At 52.9% G+C, this 24,682-nt stretch overlaps 2 protein-coding genes across 5 annotated transcripts in view; both read right to left on the bottom strand.

Annotated features, from left to right (window-relative positions):
- Positions 1 to 306: 306 nt before the first annotated feature.
- LOC309884596 (CMP-N-acetylneuraminate-beta-galactosamide-alpha-2,3-sialyltransferase 2-like) lies at positions 307 to 4,874 on the bottom strand. 4 transcript variants are annotated; one of them, XM_082773686.1, is made up of 9 exons: positions 4,649 to 4,874; positions 4,221 to 4,314; positions 3,751 to 3,915; positions 3,355 to 3,636; positions 2,954 to 3,144; positions 2,645 to 2,824; positions 2,242 to 2,287; positions 1,796 to 1,915; positions 307 to 1,350 (listed from the first exon to the last, which is right to left on the bottom strand). In XM_082773686.1, the coding sequence occupies exons 4-9, from the start codon at positions 3,622 to 3,624 to the stop codon at positions 1,183 to 1,185; spliced, it is 975 nt and encodes a 324-aa protein (XP_082629812.1). In that variant the 5' UTR covers positions 3,625 to 3,636; positions 3,751 to 3,915; positions 4,221 to 4,314; positions 4,649 to 4,874; the 3' UTR covers positions 307 to 1,182. The 4 variants fall into 4 exon arrangements, with proteins under 4 accessions (XP_082629812.1, XP_082629814.1, XP_082629815.1 ...); XM_082773688.1 differs by lacking the exon at positions 4,221 to 4,314; XM_082773689.1 differs by lacking the exon at positions 4,221 to 4,314 and having other exon boundaries at positions 3,751 to 3,828.
- Positions 4,875 to 6,262: 1,388 nt separating this feature from the next.
- The window catches only part of LOC309884564 (arf-GAP with SH3 domain, ANK repeat and PH domain-containing protein 1-like), a gene marked incomplete at its 5' end in the record, with an annotated part of 21,305 nt that continues 2,885 nt past the window's right edge, over positions 6,263 to 24,682 (bottom strand). Inside the window, 23 exons of the mRNA XM_082773648.1 lie at positions 6,263 to 8,189; positions 9,414 to 9,536; positions 10,375 to 10,520; positions 10,973 to 11,149; positions 11,782 to 11,986; positions 12,137 to 12,244; positions 12,726 to 12,793; positions 13,557 to 13,672; positions 14,011 to 14,096; positions 14,971 to 15,148; positions 16,425 to 16,516; positions 17,060 to 17,193; positions 17,328 to 17,491; positions 17,797 to 17,845; positions 18,253 to 18,340; positions 18,799 to 18,868; positions 20,035 to 20,135; positions 20,271 to 20,357; positions 21,712 to 21,787; positions 22,224 to 22,309; positions 22,781 to 22,910; positions 23,025 to 23,074; positions 24,606 to 24,680. Coding sequence (XP_082629774.1) covers positions 8,115 to 8,189; positions 9,414 to 9,536; positions 10,375 to 10,520; positions 10,973 to 11,149; positions 11,782 to 11,986; positions 12,137 to 12,244; positions 12,726 to 12,793; positions 13,557 to 13,672; positions 14,011 to 14,096; positions 14,971 to 15,148; positions 16,425 to 16,516; positions 17,060 to 17,193; positions 17,328 to 17,491; positions 17,797 to 17,845; positions 18,253 to 18,340; positions 18,799 to 18,868; positions 20,035 to 20,135; positions 20,271 to 20,357; positions 21,712 to 21,787; positions 22,224 to 22,309; positions 22,781 to 22,910; positions 23,025 to 23,074; positions 24,606 to 24,680 — 2,484 coding nt within the window. The 3' untranslated portion in view covers positions 6,263 to 8,114. The remainder of the gene's footprint in view (positions 8,190 to 9,413; positions 9,537 to 10,374; positions 10,521 to 10,972; positions 11,150 to 11,781; positions 11,987 to 12,136; positions 12,245 to 12,725; positions 12,794 to 13,556; positions 13,673 to 14,010; positions 14,097 to 14,970; positions 15,149 to 16,424; positions 16,517 to 17,059; positions 17,194 to 17,327; positions 17,492 to 17,796; positions 17,846 to 18,252; positions 18,341 to 18,798; positions 18,869 to 20,034; positions 20,136 to 20,270; positions 20,358 to 21,711; positions 21,788 to 22,223; positions 22,310 to 22,780; positions 22,911 to 23,024; positions 23,075 to 24,605; positions 24,681 to 24,682) is intronic.

Here is a 24,682-nt window from a genome sequence, read left to right as displayed (position 1 = left end):
CAGGGATGATAACAGGTTTCTGCTGTAAAATGGAAGTTGATGAGCAGTTGAGATCTGGTAACTTTCCAAGTAACTAATATGATGTAACAATGACAAAGCTTGGTCTGATTCAAGGACATTCATGTTTGTGACGGAGGAAATGACAAGCTGCTGTGTTGGTCACTGTACTCTGTGGAGCAGAATGAGTAGCAGGGGTCTGAGTAGTCCCATGCTTGTCATGTTTCTCAGAAGATATCTGAAAAACTATTTATTTCTTTGCAAGTACTTTAAAAGAATCTGCTTGGACTGGGTGGCTAAAGCTTTTGAATTTAGCAGCCTGCTTGCAGAAAAGGGAGTGTGTGTTCCAGTGCATCAGCAAAAAATGGAGCGTGGGGAGGTGCTTGCTTCTGTCCCTGGTCAGGGAGGCAGAGCGCCAGCAATCGCAGCATCTGCTAATCTTGCTCTGGAGGAGGAAACCTATTTCATGGCACTCAGGCTTCAGGATCTGCGATCTTTTCCTACAGAGAAGGGCTGAGATCACTTGCACTGTCTTTTTAGAGCAGTAAAGCAAAACAAATAATAACAACAAATAATAATAGCTCCGCGTGCACTTTCAAAGTTTATTCAGCATATGATGTTTTTATCTGTACTTAAGTCTGCTGTATTCAGACTTAACATACTTGATTTTTTTCATGTCTTAGTCTTTTTTGATACAATACGAAAATACTCCTTAGTTATAAAAAAAAAAAAAAAAAAAAAAAAAAGGAAGGCCCTTCTGTGCCTGCCCAAAGAACAGCAATAAACCTCCCCCAAAGCCATCAGAGGGGGGAAATTTTGAGCCCCAGCACATGGACAGATGCATTGGCACAGCCGGCTGCGTGAACATGGCCACAGTTGCAGCCTCCCTGGGCTGTCAACCATGCAGTCTTAGAGCTCTGAAAGCAGTGAGCCCCACTTCTGCCCCTCGGTGTCCTGCTTGGTGAAGACCTGGACCTGCAGAAAACATCCTCCTGGCTAAACTGAGCTCCCACTGCCACTCATGCTCACAGAGCCAAGCTGCTGGACCCAGCACAACCTCTGGCCAGGTGCTATGGCCGGCCCAGGCACACAGCAGCACAGGGGAGAAGCAATCTATAGAGCTGCGCCAGCTGCCAGCAGCCAGTTCTTGTGCTAACAGCTTGTCTTCAGTTTCTTGGCTATGTGTCATTTGTAGAATAAAATTCTGCCTTCAGCTGCCAGTCTCTGGATGAGGCTGAATTCAACATCAGCGTCGTGGACCCTCGTCCTGCGAAAGGCTCCGGACCAACGGTTTTCTTCCCAGTAGTGATGCCAGTTCCCTTTGCTGTCTGCTCCAAAGCCAAACACAGAGACCTGCGGGCAGGCCAGCAGAGCCATTGCTGCATGGGCACTCGGTTAGCCCAAGAGCCTGCAGCAAGTGCCTGCCTCCCCCTCTAGCAGAGCCATCACTGCAGAGTGGGAGAAGGCCTCTCTGGGCACGGAGCACCAGCGCCTGGGAGAAATGGATGGGGTGAGGGGGCACAGCCAAGCTGACCACGTCCCAGGCTCCACCAGCAAGAGTGTGGCCAGCAGCTGAGGGCCACAAATGTCCACCCACACGCCACACTGTGAGGCTGTGGGTTGAGTGCTGCATCCAGTTTGCACCTCCCTGCACCAGCATGGTGTTACAGGGGAGCTGGATCCAGAGCCAAAAAAAAACCATGAGGGGTAACAGACAACTTGCAGCAAAGGAAATTCTCCACAGCTGCAAGGAAAAGCCTTCTCCCTGTGAGAGCAGAGCACCTGTGGCTGCACTCACCTGTTGGCAGGCGTGCAAGGCAAACAGCAGCGCTGTGAAGCCAGTGGAGGGGTACCTGCCGTGGCCCTGCAGCCAGGTCTCATGGATGTACTTGAGGAATGCCGGGTTCAGGATCAGCACCTGAGCAAGGGCAGAGGAGCAATGAGATGCAAATGGACCAGCCAGGCCCTGCCACTAGCACAGACATGAGTCCTCCCTCTTGCCAGCTCTGCCCCCACCCCACTTGCTGCCTCCTTCCCAGAAAACACGCCCAGCCTCTGCCTGGTCATGAGGAGCTGGCTGTAAATCCTGCGCTGCCTTGCAGAAACTTCTGGGGTCACCTCACAGCCAAAGGCGATGCCACCAACCCCTGGTGGCCACCAACCCCTCATCCCCCTTGTCCCAGAGCCCCAGCATCAGGTGCTTGAGCAGAGGGGATGCTCACTAGGTGCCTGCCCAGCCCTTACCTTGTCTCTGTCAGCTTTGATGAACTGTTTCACTCTCATGTAGGTGCTGCAAAAGCCAGAGGACAGCCATGAGTGTGAGACACCTGATCTGCACCAGGCCAATGGCACCCCCCCAACCCCTGAGCTGGCCCCATGGTGTCCCTTGGCCTGCCCTTGGAAAGGGAAACATCAAGCCCACAGCCCCGCGGTGGGGACAGACACCATCCTGCTCACTGGGCTACAGGGATGCAGGATGCCCAAGACCCGTAGGGACCTCTCAGCACCTAATTCCCCACATTGCAGTGCAGAGGGGGCAGAGCACTTGACAAGGGACTCTGAGCCCTTCGCCTCCTACACCATGCTCCAGGCTCCTCAGCATGAGAGATGCTATCCCCAAGGCCCCAGGACAGCAGAGGGGACGCACCGTGAGAGCTCTCCTGTGGAGAAGGCACTGGTCACCCACTTCAGGTCCAGAGGCTTAAAAGGGACTAGGACAAGGTGGACGCCAGGCCAGAGGTTCATCGCACTCTCTGGGTACATGAAGTGATGGGTTGTCCTCGTGCCAACATCCATTTCAAAGCCTGCTGTCTTGGCTCTGTTCATCCTGGGAGACAGCAGGAAGGCATGGCCCATAAGGAAGGTGCATGCCGTGCTAGACCCGGGCTGCTGGGCAGGGATGTAGTTTGACCCTGGCCAGCAGCAAGGAGGGGATGTGAACCCTCATATCACCCACCTCAGCACCCAGTCGTGAGCATCAATCCGTGGGCCATGGCGGGACCCCTTCAGCCTCCCTGAGTTGCCCACCACAGCGCAGCGCCTGCATTGGGATGGGTCCCACATGCTTCCCTTCAGGGCCGGAAGGACGGCGAAAAGCTCCTGGATTATGGCCTGGAGCTGGCTGCTGTCAGGGGGGCCCTGCAGGGTCTGTGGGAGCAAAGGCAAGGACAGATAGCATCAGCCCCCCCAGCCTGGAGCCCTCCCTCCTCCCTGAGTGCCATGGAGAAGGATGAGGGGAATGGAGAGGGGGATTGGGGGGGGGGGGGCAGGGGGGGCAATGGGCATGGAAGAATCCTCTGAATGCATATTTGGGGAGCCCAGGAAAGTCCTCAAGCACCCATCCATGCGCCCACTCACCAGCCACCACTGAACCACATCCAGGGAGAGCTCGTGGGCTGCGCCTGTCAGCAGGGGCCTCACGGCTGCGTTGTAGTGAGCGTTGAACCAGACGGAGGTGTTGGTGCTGGGGGAGCAGCGGGCAGTGGGCTGGGGTGGGTGACGGGCAGCGGAGAGAGAGGGAGTGAACAGAAGGTGGCCAAGGCCAGAAATGGAGGCTTGGAAAGACTGCCACAGCACGAGCAGCAGGCACAGGGCCAGCACCACCTGCGTGCGCTTCCGGCACTGCATCCCTCATGCCACCTGCAGCGAGATGACACCAGGATTGGTGGCAGTGGCACTGCTGGCAGGAGCAGGACTCTGCCCAGACTCCTGGGACACACTGGGGTCCCACCCTGCGACCACTTCGCCACTCACCTTCCCACTATACACCTGAAATTCGGGTCTCCTTTCCAAACCGTTCAATGGCCTTATTGCTGTGCTCTGCTCCTGACACTGTCACAGTTACGCAGGTCAGGTCAGGGCCAGCTGGCAACACATGCTGTGCCAGGCGCCACGCTCTGCCTGCTGCACTTTTAGCATCTGTGAATGATGCTACAGATGAGTGGTGGCAAAGCTTCTTCATCTCAGCCCTGAGCCTGCCTCTGGCTCCCTGCAGAGCGGAGGCTGTGCACCAGTAAAGCGGCTCCCGCACCTCCCACACCACCTCCCCATGCGGGCAGAGAGCCCGGCAGCCTCCCTGCAGGAAGCCTCCCTGCCACCACTCGCGGAGTGGAGCATGCAGGTGCTGCATGGATGGCCAGGCACTTGCTCCCTGGTAGCCTGGTGACTCTGAGGCTTCAGGAGCACCAAATCTCCACCGGCAGGGAGGACCAAGAAGTTGTTACCTGGTGCGTGTGTGTGTGTCTGTGCGGACCTTTCTTCAATAGCCTTAGCTGTGAGTGACGTTCCTGTCCTCCATCTAAAAGGACTTGCATAAAGCTAGTCAGAAGAAAAAGGTTTGTTGTCTTTTTTCTTCCCCACAGCATGCCCAGCACCTCGGTACCTGACTCCATGGGCCAAGGCAGCCACATGAGTGCACAAGCAGGACAGCGGGACAGCCTCTGTCATGGTGTCAGGAGCAGCAGGTTGGGGGGTTCACCACTGCACTGGGAGAGCTGAAGGACGGGGACCCACTCCTACCCCTCATGGGGAGGGGGGGCTTCAGTGCTCCCCACAGCCCCTTCCTTGCACACAAATCCAGGCCAGAGACAGGACCACGGTGAGCACTGGGTTCATGTCTCCACAATCACCATTTCCTACAGCACAGACATACCTGCTCTCCGTGGTGTCCAGCCAGCTGCCCAAAAATGGACCTCCGCAACGTGCCCCCGACGGCAAAACCGCTCCTCCTAGGAGTCTGAGCCAAAAGCAGAGGTGGGATATTTGGCTGGTCCCGGGCAATCTCTCCCTGCCGGTCCTTCCACGGGCAAGCTAAATGTTACTTCTCAAGGGGAAGTGCGCACAAGCCAACAGGAGCATGCCGGAAGCGCAGCCACGGCTGTGCAGGAAGCGTAGCTTCAAAGCAGGCCACGAAATGCCAGCTCTGCGCCCCAAAGACTTCCCAGTGCTGAGCCTGCGATGTCAGCTTGTGCCCCCCCACCAGCAGCTGTGCTGGAGGCACAGAACATCCCTCCGACACACCTGCCAGGCCTGCAGTCACCCGGGGAAGGAGGGAAGCTGGTTCAGGAGCTTGCAGTCTTGGGTTTATTAACCCGCAGCCCCCGAGGGAGGATGCTCTGGCTGAGGGCCACACAGTCGGTGCCAGCAGCTCCATTAAGCCCAGAGCAAGGGGAATCAGGCAGCACAGTTCATGAAGCTTTTTGCAGTCACCCATTGCAGGCAAGAGGCTCAGGGCAGGGCCCTGTGGGGTGGGGGGCAGGGACAAGCAGTCTCACACAGCCCCTGCTCTGCTGACGGGACCTCTGCAGCAGGGCCACCCACACCCCTGTGGCAGCTGAAATGCCCCCAGCCCCACACCCAGACGTGCACTGCAGCCCAGGTAGTGGGGCACACCAGCAGCCCACAGACCCGTCCCTGGCCTCGCTCAGTCCCAAGGGACGCTGCTCCCCACACCCGCAAATGGGAAAGGGGCTCCCAGGGTGCTGCGATCCCCCTGTCGCCTGGCCCTCTCATTCTGGAGGAGGTGCCTCTGAGCGCGGTTGGGCAGAGGCGACACCGCCACACTCAGCAGCGCTCAGCGTTATTTGTGATGGCTGCCGCAGGAAGGGGAAGTGAGGGAGCCCGGAGCCTCACCGCAAATGGTGGAGTCAGCTGCGGGCTGTGTATTCAGCGTAAAATCAGGCAATTCAGCATAAAATCACACCTCTGGAGGCGGGAGAAAATGCCTGGCGTGGACTTGCTGTCCTGCACCCTGCAGGTTACGCTGGGATGGTTCATCCTCTGCTGAAAACACAGAGGTCTCGACAGCCTTGTGCACCCGGTGCCTCATCAGCTGGTTTCTTTAGGTCACCTGGACAGGATTTTGGCTCAGGAAGGAGTAAGGAAGTCTGTAAAATGTGCCTTGGCAACTGGAAAAAGCTAGCCCATGGAGAAAAGCCGTGCAATCTAAACTGTTTCTGATTTCACTCAAGGGGAGGTCAGCCCTGCTTTGCTCTGCTGCCCATAAGGGGGTTTGATGCCTGGGGGGGACTGGCAAAGGGGAAAGAGATAGAAACCTAAACCAGAACAGCCCTGCATAACACAAACTCCTGAAGCACTAGTATTTATTGGCAGCAGACTCACAGGCCCTCTCCATCACTCCTGCAGCCTGAAGCCTTGCACTGAGCGGACACAGAGCAGGTTTTCCAGAGCATCAACAGTGAAACCTTGACACAGTGAAAACTCAGTTATCAAAGTTATTAAGCAGGTATTCTTTATTACAGCACCATACAGGTAGTGTGCTTATATTAGTGGGCTATATACATATTCATTTTATTTCCTGTAAGTCTCTTGCATATTCATCAGATCACCGAAGAATCATTAAAATAGGTTCCCACCCCTCTTCATGTGTGTACTGGAGTCCTTGGGTGGTCATCTGGTGTACTCTGGTGGTCTTTTGTTGAAGGTCAGAAGTCTTCCTTGCTGCTAAACTTCTGACCTTTTCTTTCTTTGACAGACTTCAGCAGTCAAGGCAGGTCTTGCTGGTCCCATTATTTATGCATACAGTCCTTATCTTTGGGGTTGTTAACATACCATCATGCTAGCTAAGACCTACAGAAACAACATCCTTTATCTTGTTCTCTGTCTCAACCCAGCGCAAGCAGTGAGGACAGCACAAGTGCTCAGTGCTGCTGGCTCCACTGAGCTCATTTGAATTTTTAAGGCTCCTGCCATGCCCCATCCTCAGCCAAAGCCACTATCCAGGGTTTGCTCAGCAGCACAGCTCTGCTCACAGCCCAATAGCTCTGCAGGGCAGCAGCATGGCTCTACAGCACCACTGTTTCCATTAGAGCAGTCAGCACATGGGACAGGCAGTGTGCTTGGTGTCACGTTAAGGGACATAGCTGATTAACTGTTATGGGTCCGGTCAGATTCAGGGTATTGAACTATCATGGTCACAGATTCACCAATAACGTAGCATGCCCTCACTCCAGTCATGTTCAATGAGCACTATCATTGCTAGGAACAATGCAATTAATTGCAATTTATTACAGCAACAGGTACACAGGTTCTTTGGGTTGCCAGCAATAAATTCACTGTCTGCAAAAGCAAGCTAGCATGCATGAAATACACAGGTACACAGCCTGGCTATTAATGTGTTAAAAGGCACAAAGGCTCTATAGGGATTTATATGTTTCTGCAGAGACACCTGGTATAACCAAGTGTTCAAATCTTACCCCATCGTGTCCCAGTGGGGGGGGGGGGGGGGACGAGAGGCTTAGCCCATCAACTGATCCCAGAAGTCAGAAGGTATCCTTCGTGATGGTGTCTTCCCTAACATCCCCTTTCTCTTAAGCCAATTTATATTATTTTCTATCTTGTAGGTGGAGTTTGTGTGACTCTAGTCAATCATATCTTGGTTATGATTGGTAAAAATTTTTCTCACTTTCATTTGAAGGTATAGACTCTGAGAAACTCAGAGCGTGTGCTCAGTGAGAGGTGGTTGCACCTTGGAGGCATGTAGCTTTTGGGATGGAGGTGTGTTTTGGTATTATAATGATATTATAATGAGCAAAAGTGCACTAGGGTACAGCATTTTGTCAAAAATATGACAGGTCGTTGGCTCAGGGTAACGAATGTGCAGCTTACCGGTCTCGGTGTGCACAAGAGCAGTCGGGTCCCCACCTGGTCACAGAGCCCAGCCGCGATGTTTCCACTCTATGCTCCGTATTGTTCCTTACAGTCAGCACACCAGTGCGATAGCATCTAAGGTTGGAGGCCTAGGGATCGCTTAGGTAGTGCAGCTACACTCCACCCTGGAAGCTTTTTCAATGCTGTACATCTTCTTTAAAATGTGAATATTAGTTTAATTTTCCTAGTTACTTTAGGCAATTTCTCCACACTTGGGGAAAGCACAGTGGCCTGTTCTGTGCCCGCTGCCTGCACCTCAGCCCCAGAGGCTGCTCAAACTGTGGCACGCGGGGCTCTGGGGACCCAGCGCTGTTGTCCAGGGGGTGCTCTGGGGCAGGATCGCTGTGGGAGGAGAGGCAATGCTGGGACCAGGGGCACAGGTGGAGTTCTGGGGGAGAGTCACATTTCAAGTGGCTTATCAGTTCTACCCTCCTGAATCAAAGTGGCTCCTATTCATTGAGCACATGAACGAATGAAGCAGGGAAGGCACCTCGCCTGTGAGGCTGTCCTTCAATCCAGCCTTTCTGCAAGGAGAAAGGAAAAAAAGGAGGTGTGAGCCCAAACAGTGCTCTGCAGGATGCTGTGGCTGGTTGGAGAAAAGGAAGATTGAACAGAGAGAACCATCATGCAAGAGGAGGGACTGAGACTGTGTCTCTATGCAGCACTGGGGGGGGCTGAGCCTGGCATGGGAGACACCTGTGCAACAGAAAGATAAGCAAACAGATGGAATATGGACACATTGCAAAATGTGATGTTACAGAAGGGAGCAGAAGAGTTTTCTACATAGTTTATGGAGCAGAATCTCAAGAGGAGGTTTGACTGCTGCCTATAAATACTTTTTCAGACCAACATCTGGGAGAAAAAGCTCTTCTCCAATATAAAATATATATTTGATGGTGGAATGGAGAATTTGGACACATTTGGGTTAGAAATTAGCATTTTAAAATGAGGGTTATCAGTTATTAGCTACAAACAATGAAGCTTTTGAATTTGCTTCTCCTAAAGTGCTGCAATTGCTGTTTGCAATTGTTTGAAGGATCGGGAAACCAAAACTGTAATCACTGCTTATTGCTTAAGTCCTCAGGGTGTAATTGAGGTGTGCATTTACACCCATGTCCAACCCTACTCCCTGCCCTGGAGGAACCATGCTGCTGCCAGCAAGAGCAGATAGCTCACGGTTTGCAGGATTACAAACCCAGAGGTATGCAAGAAACTTGTGACACAACAGGATCCTTTTGGCTCTGCTGAGGCTGCAGAAGCCACCACAGCTGGCAAGGAAGTCCTGTTTTGGAGACACCAGCCAGCATGGTAGTGGGCAAGACTTCCTATGCTCTCCTCACACCAGGCCTGAGGAACTGCCTGCCTTGGAGTGGGCCAACAGCAGCCCACAGGAGAGCAGCCTCTGATGCCCACACAGAGGGTAGCTGGCTGGGGATGCAAGGGGGGGGGGACAAAGAAGCTGCTGCAGGGTGAGGGGACTGACCAGGCCATGAGGAGAGGGAGGGGAATATGCTGGCACCTGTCCCAGCAGCAGAGCAGACTAGAGGTGGGAGGTCCATGCAGGATGTGAGGATGCAGGGATCTCAGACTAGGTTGCCCAGGTGTCAAGGAAAAGATAGAAAATGGAGAGACAGAAGCAAAGCAGGAAATGATAACTGGTGTGACAGTCCTGGGACTGAGGCAAGAGATGCATGAAGAGGGGAATTGTGCGCATCCCAATGCTGTTCAGCACACATGGGTTCACTCACCCACCAGTTGCTGTCCTCCTTTTCAGACACCACAATGATCTCGCCTGTGCGGAAAGTCAGCTCATCTTCCCGGTCAGCATTGCAGTCATAAAGAGCACGGACCCTGCGAAGCAGCAGCTTGTTCTGCAAGCAGGAGAGAGCATTGTCAGGCCTCCTCCATCCCTTGTGCCACACCTTTGCCACACACAAGTAAAATAAATTTAGTGCCTTACTCCTTGATTGAGTCCAGCTTCTGGACTCGATGACCCTTGTGGGATGACCCTTGTGGGTCCCTTCCAACTCAGGATATTCTATGACTCTATGATCCTACCCCACCCTCCCCTGAAGGAGGGAGGGCAGATGTGGCCAAGCACTTGCTGGGAGTTTGGATGGGACAGAGCTCCAGAAGAGGCTTCTTTCTGCTTGGGCATCTGTCCAGAGGCACTTGCTCCTCTTCTCCAGGACTGCGGCAGTGGTGGACACACTGTTTGGGGCCCCAGTTCCCAGAGCAGCTCCGTGCAAGGAGGCAGGGGTGCTGCTCAGCACAACCCAGGCCCAAGCAACCCAAGCAAGGTCCCCCTAATGAAAGGGCTGGGGAGAAGGATGTCCCCTGGGGCACAGAGGCTGGGCCAAGGTGGACATGGAACCCTTGTCCTTGCCCAGAAGTGCACCCTGATCTGCCAACAACCTGAATTCACAAAAAAGGCTTTTCTCAAAAGGCACTGGAGCATCATGCGGATTTTGGTTAGCAGCAAATAACAGCAATCTCCATGGGTCCAAGTGTGCATTGGGAGGGACCTGCCATTCCCATGCACATAATTCCCAGCATCTGTTGGGAAGATGTCAAAGCCAGGGAGGCATAGTAGAGGTGCTGGGAGGAGCGGCTGCTGGGACCAGCTCCAGCTCACTTCAAAACCAGAGGTGATAAATGTGGGCAAACCTGGGAGCTGAGCTAAGCTGATCCTGGCCCATTACCACCTACCAAACTGCTCCTCTGAGGAAGAGGAGGTGGGACATGTGGGGGATGTCCACAACATGGCTCTGACTCTTGGAGGGATCGGTGTGGGCCAGGCTGTCCAGCTTTGCTGGGAACAGGCGTGTAGAGGCAGTCCATGGCCTTCAGGGCACCTACGACACAAGCAGGGTGGTCACGTCCTCCCAACTTTAAACACAGGTGGACAACACCTGTTGACAACAACAACCACCACTCTTGGGCAACACTGTGCAGCACAGTCCTGCTCCTTGTCACAGCGTGAGCAAAAAGTACCCCAGCTGGCTGAGATGGAAAGCAGGAAGGGAAACAGGATCTGGGTCTGGTGTTAAGAGAGGCACCAGGGGAAGAGGATGTGCTTAGGAAGCAGAAAGACTTAGAGTGGAATCTGGGGTGAGGAAAAGCATCACCAGGCAGAGCCGTCAGTGGTGGGAGCTGGGCGGTGCAGCTCCAATGTGCCCCCAAGTAACCCAGCTCAACAAGCCGTGACCAGTCTGATCTAGCAGGTGCTGGGCCACAGACCCACCAGCACGGCCAATCCCCATGGCATGGCCTGTTCTTGCCCCTTCTGGGCTGGTCTGTTCATTACCCGAAGCCAGGATGGCAAGACTTGGTTTCTCAGGGCTAAGTGGGACCCAAGGAGCTGGCTCTGAGGATGTACGCTTGTGCTTGATGCTGAGAGGCGGCGGGGGGCTCCTTCTGGTTCGTGTGTCCTCAGCAAAGTTGGATGAGCTGGTAAAAAGACGAGGACGTGACCCCTCAGGAACTAAAAAGGGAGCAAGAACAGATCACGGGTCAGCAGCAAGCAGAGCTCCTAAAAGCAAAACTCTGGGGGAAAATTTGCACAAATGCATTGACAGGAATAATCATTTCCCTGCTTGCAGGTCTGACTTGATAAATTTGTGAGGTTGGAGCCACAGTTAGGACAGATGGAGGGGAGGTAAGGCAGGACTTGGTGAGTCTCCCAGAAAGCAGGACAGCTTGAGGAACTGGGGAGCTCCAGCTCTCAGAGCTGGGACACACCATGGAAAGAATGGGCAAGGACAGCAGGATCCCATCTTACTAAGGAGCAGAACTGCAATGCTGATGTTTCTGCTGGCAGCTTTTTCTTCCCAGCCCTGTCTCTAAACATGCTCACCTCTGCCTTTCCCAACAGCAGCAGCACTCAGGAACGCACCAAGGGTAAGGATACACCATGCTGTTCCTCAAAGTGGGGCTCAGTGCTAGGCAAAACCAGCCAGCACAAGCCAGCCTTCCTCCCTCAAGGAGAAGAGGACAGAAGGGCATCCTACGGCACCAGACAGCCCCTCACACCTCATTAGGGTCCCATCTTTTGCTGATGGAACCAGGCTACATGGGCTCCAGCAGCTCATCCCGCCACCCTATGCAGGATCTCACCTGACATTGCCCGCTGGGGTGGGAAGGAAGGCAGGTAAGGGAGGGCTGGTGGCATGTCCAGGCTGTGGAGGTGGGTGTGTGGCAGGGCATAGATGTCCAGCCGCCTCCCCTGGGGCACTGGTTCTGCTGCTTCCAGCCTGGAGGCAGTAGCAGAGGGCTGGCAGCAGCTCTGGGGATGGGCAGACCCCCTCTTCACAAGACCCAGCTAGGAAACAGATATTCATAAGTTAGTGCATGTGGCAAGGGTGATCAGCCAGTACAGGAGCGCCTGCTCCAGGTGTGGTGGGAGCAGGGCCTGTGGTAGCATGCATAGACTCGAGTCCTCCAGAGTTTCAGGCCCATGGAGGCGCCTCACCTTCTCATCCAGGTCTTCATCGCTCTCATACATGTCGTCTTGGCCCAGCCACCACTCATACTCTACATCGACGCGCGGGTTGAACTGGTTGTTCTGGGCCTGCAACAGCTGGAGCATTGAGGAGTCCCTTGAGGACCCACCAGCCATGTCCTGCCACACCAGCCCCATCCCTGACCGACATCCCTGCCCCATCCCTGACCGTTTTTTGTCCAGGAAACAACTGCATGCTGTGAGTGGTGCTTCCCATCCAGCAGGTTGGGGATTTTGCAAAGGTCTCCAAACATACATGCTGGGACATGGCCAAAGCAGGGCTTAGACTTGCCAAGGAGATGCTCTCACCCCATATGGCTTGGTACAGCTTCAGGTCCCACTGCCTGGCCTGTTCCAAACTGCTGAGCCCTGAGGGACCCCACACCAGCAGTTCCAGCACTTGTCAGACCCCTTGGCACCCTCCTCTGTCCCACACCAGCAGTGGAGATGCTGAAGGATGTGGGTGGCCCTGTGCCAAGCATCCATGCAGTGTCTTTCCCAGCCATGCTCTGCCGTCAGCATGTGCCCCAAAACCAGGGGCTGAGACACCGTGTCCTACCAGCAGTTCACACTGGGGATGTCTTGTCCTCCGGGCAATGTCCAGGGCTGTCTCTCCTGCTTTGTTAGCTGTGGGGGGAAAGGGCAACCTTGAACCATTTTCAGAGAAGTGAAGGGCAGTTCTGCATGCAGGGAGCCTGTGGAGACTTGCAGCAGAAATGTTACGGTCACGGGGGAAGGAGGAGAGGACATGTCCAGCTCAGGAGCCCCAGAAGCAGGAAGAGACCCTCAGAGGAGCTGAGTGAGGTGCTGATGGCACCAAGATCAACAGATCCTTCAGATCCCATCACATCTACATGCTGCTTCTGGGGACAAACAAGTACAGGAAAAATTATCTGAAGAGAAGGGACAGCCTAAGCCCAGATTGAAACAAAGAGTCAGTATGATGGTTTATGGAGATGGTTTACATCTCAGGAGTGCCCAGGAAGCATGACTCAGCACACCCACCCACTCAGCTGGTACCAGATGGTAAAAACATTTGTGACTTCCCATGTCACCCAGGATCCCAGCTTTAAAGTTCACTTCTGTGTTGTGAAGAGGCCATTCATAGACACTATAAATGACAGGAACTGTGACTGGGCTCCAGGGCACCTGCGTTTTGGCAGCCCTCCTACCTGCTCTCCAGCATTGCAGGGTTGGCTCTGAAAATGAAAGCTAAGTGCCTGTCTAAGTGCCTGTGGGGACCCATGGGCAGGGTCCCCACAACACCATCACTAACTGGCCTCTCCCAAACCTCCCCAGCCTCAGACTAGCCCTGTTGAGCATTCCAGCAAGGTCAGGGTGGTATTCGCAGAGAAGAGCTAGAAGACTTAGGGATCCCATGGCCACTCACCGATGGCAATGCTGGCTTTGGCCTTCAGCAGCAGTTTGAGACACTCGGGTTTGTTGTGAGTGCAGCAGTAGTGAAGTGGCGTGTTCCCCACCACAGTCTGCTTTTCCAGGCTCCCGCTGCAGCAAAAGGTGGATATTGTCAGCAAATCTGAGGAGAGCTGCTGGCCCCAGCCACATGCTGGCCTACACATCGTTCTTCCCCAGGTCTCCTGGAGAGTGCTTGAGAAGAGGCGGTCACCACCACTGTTGCACCTCAACCCAGAGGACATGAGGGAAGGTAAGGCCCCTCTGATCTAGGGATGGTTACCCCAAGTCCACCCCAAGGCACTTTTGCTGGGAGGCTGCCCTCGTGCTTCTTCTTTTCTTTGGGAGCATTTTGGAGAAGCCCATGAGTCTTGCACGTTTCACTAGCAGTGGCTTAATCACAACAAGCTGACTGGGTGTCTTAAGCTTACCTGTTCTGGACAAGAAAATCAACGATATGCAATGAGGTTTGGTCAGACAACAGCACCGCCAGGTGGAGAATGGTCTCCCCAGGTTCCTGTAACCAAGACAGAAACGGCAAAAAACAGGATGGGTCTGCCAACGCTGGCATCCCAGAGAAGACCTCTGTCTTTCAAGAACTGTTCTTTACACAATTAAAATCCCCGACAGGTGAATAGAAACACGTTTTACTTGTCTTTTTGGAGCCATGCCCACCAAGGCTCATGTGAACTGAGTAAACGTGTGGAGCCATAGAGCCATGTTTCTCCAGAAAGGTTTTCTGCACACTCTCACCTTTTCTTTGTCCTCTGTGCACAGCTTGCTCATTTTTCTCAGAGGCTTAGCTACTCATTTTCTTATAATCTGCCCTTTACCCAGAACCTTTATTATATATTTGTGTTGGCTTCATGAGGAATCTATTCTTCTTCATGAAGAATCTATCCCTTTTCACATTTAGAAACAGCAAAGAAAGGTAACTTTTTTTCTTTTTTTCCTCAGGCCAGCAGCAGACCTTCATCAAGGTCATGATTTCGGGGTGCATAACAGCTGCTCCCTGTGGAGCTGCTCCTTGCCTGCCAGTTTGTCCTAGGAGATCCCATTCTTGTTCATGGCAGCATTTTGCTCCTTCAGTTGTACTTGGGAGAACACCCACCAGTGTCCTTGCTGGGAAAGGAGATGGCACAGCAACTGGGAAACCCCCCCTCTGCCATGGCATTCCTCACTCTACGGGTTCTTTTGGCAAAGAACCTGACAAAACATTCCCAAACACCCCCAAAACATCCCACTGCCTTCTGTGAGTAGAAGCTACTTGGGTCTGCTCCAAGGGCTCAGGCTCCCTGCAGCCCCAGCTTGCATAGCTGCCTGTGGGAACCCCTTGTGGATGTCCCTTGTTTTGTTCCTCTGATGATGGTGCCATCTACCAGGTGCCATACCTGCAGAGGTGCCTGCACAGGCTCGCTCAAATCCATGTTCTCTGCATAAGCTTGGAGTAAAGAAAATATGTCCTTATTCTTGACGGCTTCTGGGAGGTTTGGACACTGAGAAGCAGGGCTCCTCTTGGCATATTTCTTCTCAACATACTTGGAAATGATGAAATTTTTCCGAAAGGCCCTGGCAGAGACCAGCCAAGTGAGAATTAGGAGCCCTGGAGTGACCCCATGAGCATCCAGGGGCATTCCCTCCTCTCCTGCTGCTCCAGCTGCTCTCCCTGTCTCTCCTGCAGATCTGCCAGGCAACGTAGCACCTTTCCTGTCCTTGCTTCTAGCAGGGCTCCCACCACCTTCCTCCAATGACTGAGGTCTAGCTGAGAGGGACAGAGAAGCATCAGTTCATCTCCCACTCTCCCACGTGCTCACCACTTCCAGACCCCTCTATCGCCTCTTCTCCAAGCAGAGAAGAGCTCTGCACTGGGCTCAGCTCCCTGACAATGAGATGCTGGGGAAGCACCAGGTGTGAGCTGGGAAAGAGTACCCAAGGATTGGGAATGGCTTCTGGAGGAGGACTGGCCAAGCAAGCTGCCCAGATGGAGGGTGCAAGAGCAGCAGAAGCAGTGACCAGCCAGAAGATCTGGGGGGCAGCAGGTGTGACCCAGGGGCACTGGAGCACTCCCAACAGAAAAGGTGATCACAGAAGGGCGATTATTATTACTGCGAACAGTTTGTTTTCTTAGCAGCCAAGTTCAATGCTGGATCTGGCAACCCTGACCCCACTCTTGCAGTTGCATTTTCTGGTTCTCCCTGCTCTCTGCCAGCCACGTGCCCAATTCTTGCTCATCTATTTACTGCCGTGTAGATCCATGCTGTCTAAAAGGTGCCCTAGTTGGGCCTTACACACCTGGAATGGACCTGGATTGTGTCTGGTCTGCCTCTCCACCCTCCTGAAAGTCTCCTCAGCCCTGATAACCCCAGCTATGGGTTTCCCCCAAGAACTCTGCTGAAGCTCAGATTTGCGGCACTAAGCCCTGGAGAAGCCCTCAGCTACTGCTGGAACCAGCCACCACCCGAGCTCTGTGGATTACTGCAGTGCACCAGGTAAATCACTGTCCCCTGTCCCACTCCACCCTCCCACCTGTGGTGGAAGGGCCATCCTCCCTACAGATGTGCACAGCCACAGAGCTGTCCTGCTTGGCAGCTCCACTTTTGGTTTCTCTTCTTGCCTTTCCCTTTCCAGTTTTGTCTCCTCAATCCTGACTCTTATCCTGCTGTCTCTTCCTCACTCCTCCGTTCTCTTTTATCAAACCTTTCCTGCTGGGCTTGATGAAATTGCTTCTAAAGAGAAGTTACAGTCTGGGGAGGAGATCGGGCAGTGCTACATGCCTGGTCACTGCAGGGAGCAAGCAGGACTGCTGAGCATGACCACAAATACCAGCTCTTGCAGAGCAACTCACATGTCACTGTGCACCGCAGGCTTGGCAGAGAAGCTGGGAAGATTCGCTTCCATGATGTCATTGAAGCCAACGTTGCTGATGTTCCTCGCCAGCTGCAAAACAGCCCAGCTAGAGGTGACATGGGACAGGCAGCAGCAGCACACGTGTGGCAGCAGGAGAGGAAGCTTGGGGCTGAGATGCTGGCCAGGTATGGGGGATGTCAAGGGGTGTGGGGATGTTTGTGTCCAACAGCCAGAGGCTCTGTCCTGACTCCTACTGCAGCTATCTCCCAGCTCCAGCATGCATTGCATGCATGGATCTGAGCATGTAATGGTCCCAAAACTAAAATAACACCATGAAAAGCCTCCAGCCCCTGTCCACCCCACACTGCTCTATCCCAGTTTGGGCTTGGTCCTGCCCTGCACCACAGGACAAAGCTGGGGGAGATGGGTGACCCAGGAACAGCAAAGTAATACTCTCCTCCTCTTCTTGAAGATAACAGTTCCTACCACAGTAACCATGAAACTCCAGGCATTACAGCTTGGTATGGGCCAGCTTTAGAGGCCCCTAAACCTAACAGAGTTAGGTTGGTTTCAGAAAGACCACAGCACAAGAATGAGAAGGCCAGTGGACAGAGCACACTAGCATCATCCTACCAGCAATTCAGAGGTTGCCAGCTTGTCCAGAGACAGTGACTGGATGCGGGAGACATGCACACCCATCTCTCTGTGAATCCCAGAGCACTCGATGCAGATCAGGATGCCCAAGTTAATGGAGAGCCAGGTGGGATCTGCAGAGACAACACTGCTAGGTTCATGCCCATCTCCTGCCTCTCATCCCACTGCTTAGGGCACAAACTGCACAGCAGGACCAGCAGCAGAGAGCTGCTGGAGCATGGAGGGAAGGCAAACAGCTGGCTCTCACCCGGTGCTGAGCAGTCACAGCACTCCCTGTTCCCAGGCATGCCTCTGACCTCCTTGATGATGGCCCGGGTCAGCTCCTCCCTGCTGCTCTCCCCTCCGCCCTGCACCTTGCTGAAGGCCACGTTCAGTGCCTCCTCCTTGCTGTTGCTGAGGACAGACACCCAGCTGCGTGGGCAGAAAGTGACTTAGGAGTGGGGCCCCGCAGGGGAGAGCCTGGCTCTGCATGGAGCCACCAAGCACAAAGTTTCCCCGCAGGACTCCAGCAGAAAAATGGTGCCAGAAAACTTTGTGGGGCCCCATGACCCGCTCACTGCCAGCCCCCAAAGCAATCAGGACACAGCAAGGATGGGAAGGGCATCAAACAAGGGCAGCAGTGATCTGTTTAATTAGCTGAAGAGCTGGCTCTCCATCAGCAGACAGACAAGCATTTTCTGTTTGCCACTGAGCTGCTCTTTGCTGGCAGTACTTACGCGACACAGTCCTGCTCATCCTCCGCCAGGAAGCGGTACGTGCGGTTGTCTGAAACACACAGAGCCATGCTTCCCTGGGCGCTGCGCTCACCGATCCTGCCCACCAGGCTCGGCGGGGTGACAGCCACCCCCTTCCCACCTGGCCCCTCCATGATGCTCCCCCAGCAAAGGGACATGCTCCCATGTTGGGATTGAGGGATGCTGGTGTTGGCTAAGATGCTGCACAGGAACTGTGCTCTCGCAGTCCACACACACACACACTACTGCAATGCCCGTCTCATGCCCCGTGTGTTCACTGCTGCTTCTGAGCACAGCTGCCCCCCACCACAACTTCGCAAGCTGACCCAAAGCTGAGAGCTTCACTTCCTCCCTGCCTGCACTCAGTCTCTGAACCCAAAGCACCACCACCCTCCAGGCACTTTCTGGAGGAGCCATGGGACAGGCACCAGCACTCACATGAAACCAGATCAAAGCATTTCTTGTCTTCCACATTCAGCTTCACCTGGCAGGTCAGTAGGTTCAACTTGGCTGGCGGGCGGTTGGGCTATGAGTGGAAAAAGGAAGACTCAGGCCTCGTGGCATCAAATGGTGGTGGCCCAGCAGTGGCAATCGCCACCTGGCTCCAGAGCCATGGACCTGCCTTGCCCCCAGCACTTCATCCTTGATTCTGCTTTCAGGAGTAATGCAAGAAGCAGCAATGTGGACCTTTTCTTTCCCAACAGCCAACCCATGCTGAGGGTGCCTGGTCCTCAGGCTCACTCCCTCCATGCACACAGGCAAGCGAGGGCCTCCCATATTTGTCCCTTGGGTCAAAGGGATTCAGATCTCAGTGGGAAGTCTGCTTCGACAGGGCAGACGAGCAGTGCAAGTGCCAGGCACAAGGGCTCTGCTGGGTCCCCAGAAGCCACTGGAGCATTGGGCAGCAGGGGCTCAGCTGACCTAGCAGGGGCAGGCAGCAGCTCCCCGGCAGGAGCAGAGCAGGGTAGAAGAACCAATTCCTACCATGCTGTGAGAGATGGTCAGGTAGCCATTCCTGATGGTGCATTTCCTCTTCTGCCAGACTTTTCTCAGCCTGGAAATGAGCAAAGGGTGGGATGAGAGGACACAAACAACCCTCCAGGCAGAGGAGCAGATCACGTCATGCAGGAGTGCTGGTGAGCATAAGAGCTTTGCAAGGGACAGCGTGGGGACATGGCTCTCATCAGCCATCCTGTCCATACTGTCACAGAGTATGTCATTCTTGGTCTGCTTTGAACTGAGAAGGGCCCATCATATGGCATAAGAACAGGCTTGTACAGATGGGTAACACAGCTGCGGCAGAGGCAATGTGGACACAGAGCATTGCTTGGAGCAGCAGGTCCTGCTACAGAGCACACAGACATTTGCATATGTCCCCAGAAAACAGCCAGGATCATTACCTCCAAGCTGCTCCTAACACCTCCAAGACTGTAAATGGGAGAAGGATGGAGGAGATACACCCAAAAAGGGGGAGAGACTGAACTTCAACCTGCAGTGAAGTGGACTCCTGAGCTTCAGTTCATTATTTTCTGTCCAGTTTCAGGTTTTTCTAGGACCATTCAAGACCCTTCCCAGGACTGCTCATCTCCCAGTGCAGGTCCCCAGCCCTCAGGCTCACATACACCGGTTGGAGCGCCTCTCTTCAATGACAGCAGAGCTCATGATCTGACTCTTGGGCATGGGCACAGGATGGGTCTGAAGCAGCACAAGGGGAAACTTAGTTCCCTGCTGTCTTTCTCCTGTGGACCTTGATGCCATCTCCAAGGTGGCATTGATCTGCGCTGCTGGTAAGCCACACAACATTTGTGTTCCTTCTCCCAAATCTCATGCAGGAAGCTGAGCCCAGTACTGATCTGTGGGGTCAGAGGATTGGAAAAGCAAAGGACACGTCAGGGCCAGGAGGCAGGCATGTGAAAGAGCAGAAAACTTCACCCAGCCTGTGTATAAGTCCTCACCCCATCCATGAGGAGCTTCAGAGGGCACTAGGCAGTTTCACATGAGAGAAATGCCCTGAGGGCCATGGGATGGACACTAGCTGCCTGCAGCCCTGTGTATAAAGCTCTGGGAGACTGGGACAGTGCCAAGCACACCTTCATGCAGCTCGTCCTGCTCTTCAGCCCTTGCTACCACTCCAGAAGAGGAGGTCGGGCTGGGTGAGCCCTGTGCTGGCCACAGAGGACCAACATACAACCGTAAGGGACACACCGAATCCCAACTCACCCATCGCTTTTCTTGAAGAGGGTCCCTGTCTTCTCCGTGCCATACTGCTTGTTCCCTTGCAGCTGGTGCATGTTGTACCGTGCTTGCTTGCTCCCAGTGTCCTAGCAGAAGGAGAGAAATAGCAGCCGGGATCACACCAGAAGGCAGCTAGGGCTGCTTTGGGCAGGAGGGAAGGAGCAACAGGGTAACTGGTGCCCTGTGAGGGTGCTCCCCTGGGAAGATGGATCTGGCTTTACCTCCTTCTGCTCCAGCTGCAACACTGCCTTCAGCTGATCCCGAAGGGCACACAGCTGCTTCTTCTCCTCGTCCTGCCTGGTCTTCAGCTGCAGGGTACCAAAACACAGTGAGAGTTCACATGGGAGGAGGAGGAGAGCCCCGTGCCCCTGCCCTGTGCCCCTCAGCCTCGTCACTTCCCCAGGTCCATTGCGAGCCCCATTCCTGAGGTGGGAGGTGGTCGCTCCTCCCCTGCAATGCTGTGGTGCCTGCGCACGAAGCTGTTCAACAGAAACTTCCGTGAGGGAGCAGGCACAACCCCAGGCAACATGGCAAATGCAGTCTGCACTTCAGCCACCGTGTTATTTTCTGAGAAAACAACAGCCTGAAGCTCTCTGTGGTGCAAAAACAACCAACAGCTTGAAGGACGCTATAGGGTTTGTTCGTTTTTTCTTCCTCCAGTTTGGTAGTGTAGTAATTAAAAAGTCACCACACCATCAAAAAGTTCATTTCCACCAGGGATCTTGGTAGAGGACTATGGCCTTGAAATGAAGCCTGGTGTTAGGTCTGCATGAACGACCCAGAAGATGCTGTTTGCTGTGCTCGGTTACCTCACTCCAGGGTCCTCTCTTTTTGTTATTTAAATAATGAATTTTAATTTCAACATGAATGATTACACTACGAAACAAGCAGAATAATTCCCCTAGAGCAGATGGCTTCAAAGAAAATCGCAGTTGCCCAGAGGAGAGCAGCACTACAGGACCAGGGAAATGAGTACAAATGACACCGTCACAGTCTGTGGGTGAGGATCATACCCCAGGCCCCGCCAAATCATGACTTATGAGGAGGTTTGGAAAAGGAGGAGCAAGGCAAACTAGATCTCAGGTCTAAACATGCTAAAATAAACCTTCTGCAGTACTTGAGGGACTTGGTAACAGCAGTGTTCAGGCTCTGAAAACCCACCATAGGCTTTGCCATTTTGAAAAACTTCTTCCTGTCTCCTGGCCATGTATGATTGCCAGAGCCCAAAGTCAAAAGCTAAAGGTCACAAGGCTTATACAGCCCTGTGAGAATTTCTCCAGCAAGACAAAGCCCCCAATGAAGAGCATGATGAGCTTCAGTTAGTAGCAATGGGCAGGAAAGCCAGGAGCACAAATGGGAAACCTGAAAGCCTGAAGAGCAACTATTACAGCTGAATACATCAGTGCCTCTGGTATCCAGTTCTATGTTTCTTCTTAATATTATTCTGTGCCCTGGGGTATGACACCAAAACTTTCCCACTCCCAGTGATGGCTGCATTTCCCCTCAAAGGGTCACATTACACATTGCAGGCTCAGGAAATGACTACAGATGAGAAAGTCCCCAGAACTTTCTCATCTGGAAGGAAGAGGAAGCCCTGGGGCAGACATCCCCACTCTCCAGCCCGCACCCCCTTGACGCACCCAACCTCAGATGAATACTCACACTCTGCAGCTCTGGGATGAGCTTCTCTGTAAAATTCTTCAGTTTTGCTGTTGCATTTAAACATTCCTGGAAAAAACTGAGAAGGGAGGCTAACGTAAGAGCACAGTCTGAAATCCTGCTCTTAGTGCTGGCTGTAAAGCCAGCACTGGGCTGTCCCAAGCTTTTGTTTCATTGTTAAAAAAATGCTTTCTTATTAAATATACTTTGAAGCAGTTACAGTCAGGGAGAGTGCTCAGCACTGTCTTCTTCACATCCCAGATTTCAGTGAAAGTTGCCTGCTGTCTGTCCTATATTGTCATATGAAGTATGTCAGACTAAAGAGAGTAGGCACACAACATTGAGATCCTTGTCTCCACCACCTCCAGGAGAAGAGGATTTTTGGCATGTTAGAGAATAGGCCAACTCAACTGCAAGACCTCTAGGTCCTGCAAATTAAACCACCTCCCAGATTCCCTCTAAAACCAGCACTTCTGGAGTGAAGGGGAGTGAAGGCAGGTTGACAGTCATCTTACTTGAACTGTGAGCTGCAGTGCTTGATGTGGTTTTGGAGCAAGTCGATCCCTTTCTTGGTTTTGATCTCATTCACTTTGATTAGATACTGAAGGGAAAATGACACAGTGACTGAAGGTTTAACTTAGAGAGAAATGCCTTTCACATGCTTGTCTTTATGCCTACCCCCCACCCCCCATTACCAGTGAAGAGCAGTGTGTTGTGGCTCTTCCTGGTAGTCAGGCCCTGATGGGAGCAGCTTATGTGGCTTTTCTGGGGTGAGAAGTTGGTGGCAGGCAGGGCCCATGAACATAAGTGCCCTGATCTGGCCAAGAGAGCGATGGACCCATGATGTGCAGTTGTATCTCTACTGCCAGGTTAATATAGGCTCATGCTTCATCTAAACTCCTTGATCAGCCCCTATCCAAGGTTGGCTTGAGCCTACTTCAACCCAGGCAGCTCTCCAACTGAGGGACCATGTGGGCAGACCACAAAGAACTAGGGCAGGGAGGAGCCAGACAGACCTGTGGGGTATGTGCCATGCCCCAGCTGCTCCCACCTGCCCTGTCCCTGTCCTTACCTCACACATGTTTAACTGGAAGGTCCTGCGCTCCTTCTCCATCTCCTCAGCAATCTCCCCACTGCTCACCTCGCTCCGCACCATGCCATGCTGCTTCGCCAGCTCGCGCTTCTCCTTCTCAATCTTCGCGCTCAAGGAAAGAGGACAGACACTTGAAAGGCTCCGTCTGACTGCTCTCTAGTGAAAGCAGCCAAAAACAAGCCTCCAGGTCCACGTCTCAGGGCAAGGAAGCCTGACAACTTACAGTTTGCTCTCATAGTCTTTGCAGGCCTTCTCAAAGGGCTTCTTGAACTCCTAGGAATAGCCAAAGGTACTGTTTGATGACTATGATCAGGACAGACCCTTCCTCACCCTGAGCATACTGCATTCCCACAAGGTCACCCTGGCAGTAAGGCCCCACAGACCCAAGATATGGCTGTCCACAGGACTGTCCCTCCCCAGGAAGGTGTCCTCACCTCTGCCACATGTGCAGTGAACAAGTGCACTCACCAGTGCAGGTCACTCACAGGCGTGTGCTTGCACCCACACAAATATGCAGTACCTAGGTATGAAACCTTTCACAGACTCACATTTTTAAGGGCAGAAGGAATTGCTAAAATGCACACAACCCAGAAAGTAGCAACCAGATTCTCAGCCTTTGAAGCCAGAACATTGTGTTTAACTAAAACAAACACCTCTCAGAAAGACATCAGAAACCCACCTAAAGCTGGCAACATTGTCAGACTCTGATTCTTCCTTGAGTACTCATTCAATAGTGAATTAGTCTTGCTGCTACAAGTCCGTTCCTTATATGTTTCTCATCTGACATCATGTGATTTTACTATCTTGCTACATACAACCGCATTTGTCCATTAAATGCATTTATGCCACACTGCTCTTTTCTCACCGCTTACTGCTCTGCAGACCTCTGTCTCACAGAAAGATGGGGTAAATCCCCTGGGTAAGGCACCCAGGTTGGAGGGGGGACTTCAGGAGGTCTCCAGCCCAGCCTCATGCTCCAAGCTGGGGCATCACTGAATTAGGGCCAGGCTTTGTCCAGGTGGTTGTTGAAAACTCCCAGGGAGAGAGACCCCACATTCTATCTGACTTCTTGTCCCAAGGCTTCTCTATCCCTCAAGGAGAAATTTCTTTATGTCAAGGCAGAACCTTATAAGGGCAGATCTTGTGTTTGTCTCCATTCTAATGAAAAATGTCAAACAGATTCAGGTCAGCCTGTGATTCCTGTTGATTCGCATTAAAAATGCCTTCAGCTTAATCATGACTTCTTGCGGGCAGCTGTTTTTATTCCTCTCTCTCTGAATGATTTTCTGGGTTTCTAATGTCTTCTTGACATTGTCACATTGTCCTTAATGTAAATAGCAGACTTTTTTCCTTCACAATTTATATTCTTTTATCATACTACATGCTAAAAGTTCCAGAATTTGCTCTCTCCTTCCATTTTGATTCTCCTGTGTAGCACTAGCTCCCAATGGGATGCCTAAAGGTTTGTTTCAATATTTGGCAATTAGAGAGAAAAAAAAAAAAAAGGAAAAAATATGGAGAAGAAAACATGGGATGTTTGTCAGAGTATCCACAGATGCGGTGGAAGATGGCACTGGAGCAATAGCACGGATCTGCTCCAGGGAGCAGCAGCGCTGCCCCTGCTCCTCCTGAGCTGGTTTGCCCAGCCAGCATGGGGGCCTCATCGTAGAGCTGAGTGCATTCATGCTTACCCTAGTGGGGTTCCCTAGGACATGAACCAGGGTCAAGCCCCCACGGCTGGTACCAGCTCTGCCCCCTTGTTCAACAGCCCCGCTGCCGAGCAGCACCTTCAGCTTCTGCTTACCCCTTTGAGCTCTTTCATGTCGCCCTTTATTAACGACTCCAGGGAAAAGTTAATGTTGTGGTACAAACTCTGCAACT

This window comes from Aythya marila (genome assembly GCF_965140915.1).
Source record: "Aythya marila genome assembly, chromosome: 16".
NCBI lineage: Eukaryota > Metazoa > Chordata > Aves > Anseriformes > Anatidae > Aythya > Aythya marila.
Note: the sequence above shows the minus strand (reverse complement) of the source record. Positions and strands in the feature narration are given on the sequence as shown.

Bases quoted from the DNA above. Each gene is read 5' to 3' on its own strand.
- LOC309884596 (XM_082773686.1), bottom strand. From the start codon at position 3,624: ATGCAGTGCCGGAAGCGCACGCAGGTGGTGCTGGCCCTGTGCCTGCTG. The intron at 3,145-3,354 runs GTGAGTGGGCGC...TTGCTCCCACAG, and splicing joins ATGTGGTTCAGTGGTGGCTG to ACCCTGCAGGGCCCCCCTGA. The intron at 1,916-2,241 runs GTAAGGGCTGGG...GCCCTTGCTCAG, and splicing joins TCAAAGCTGACAGAGACAAG to GTGCTGATCCTGAACCCGGC.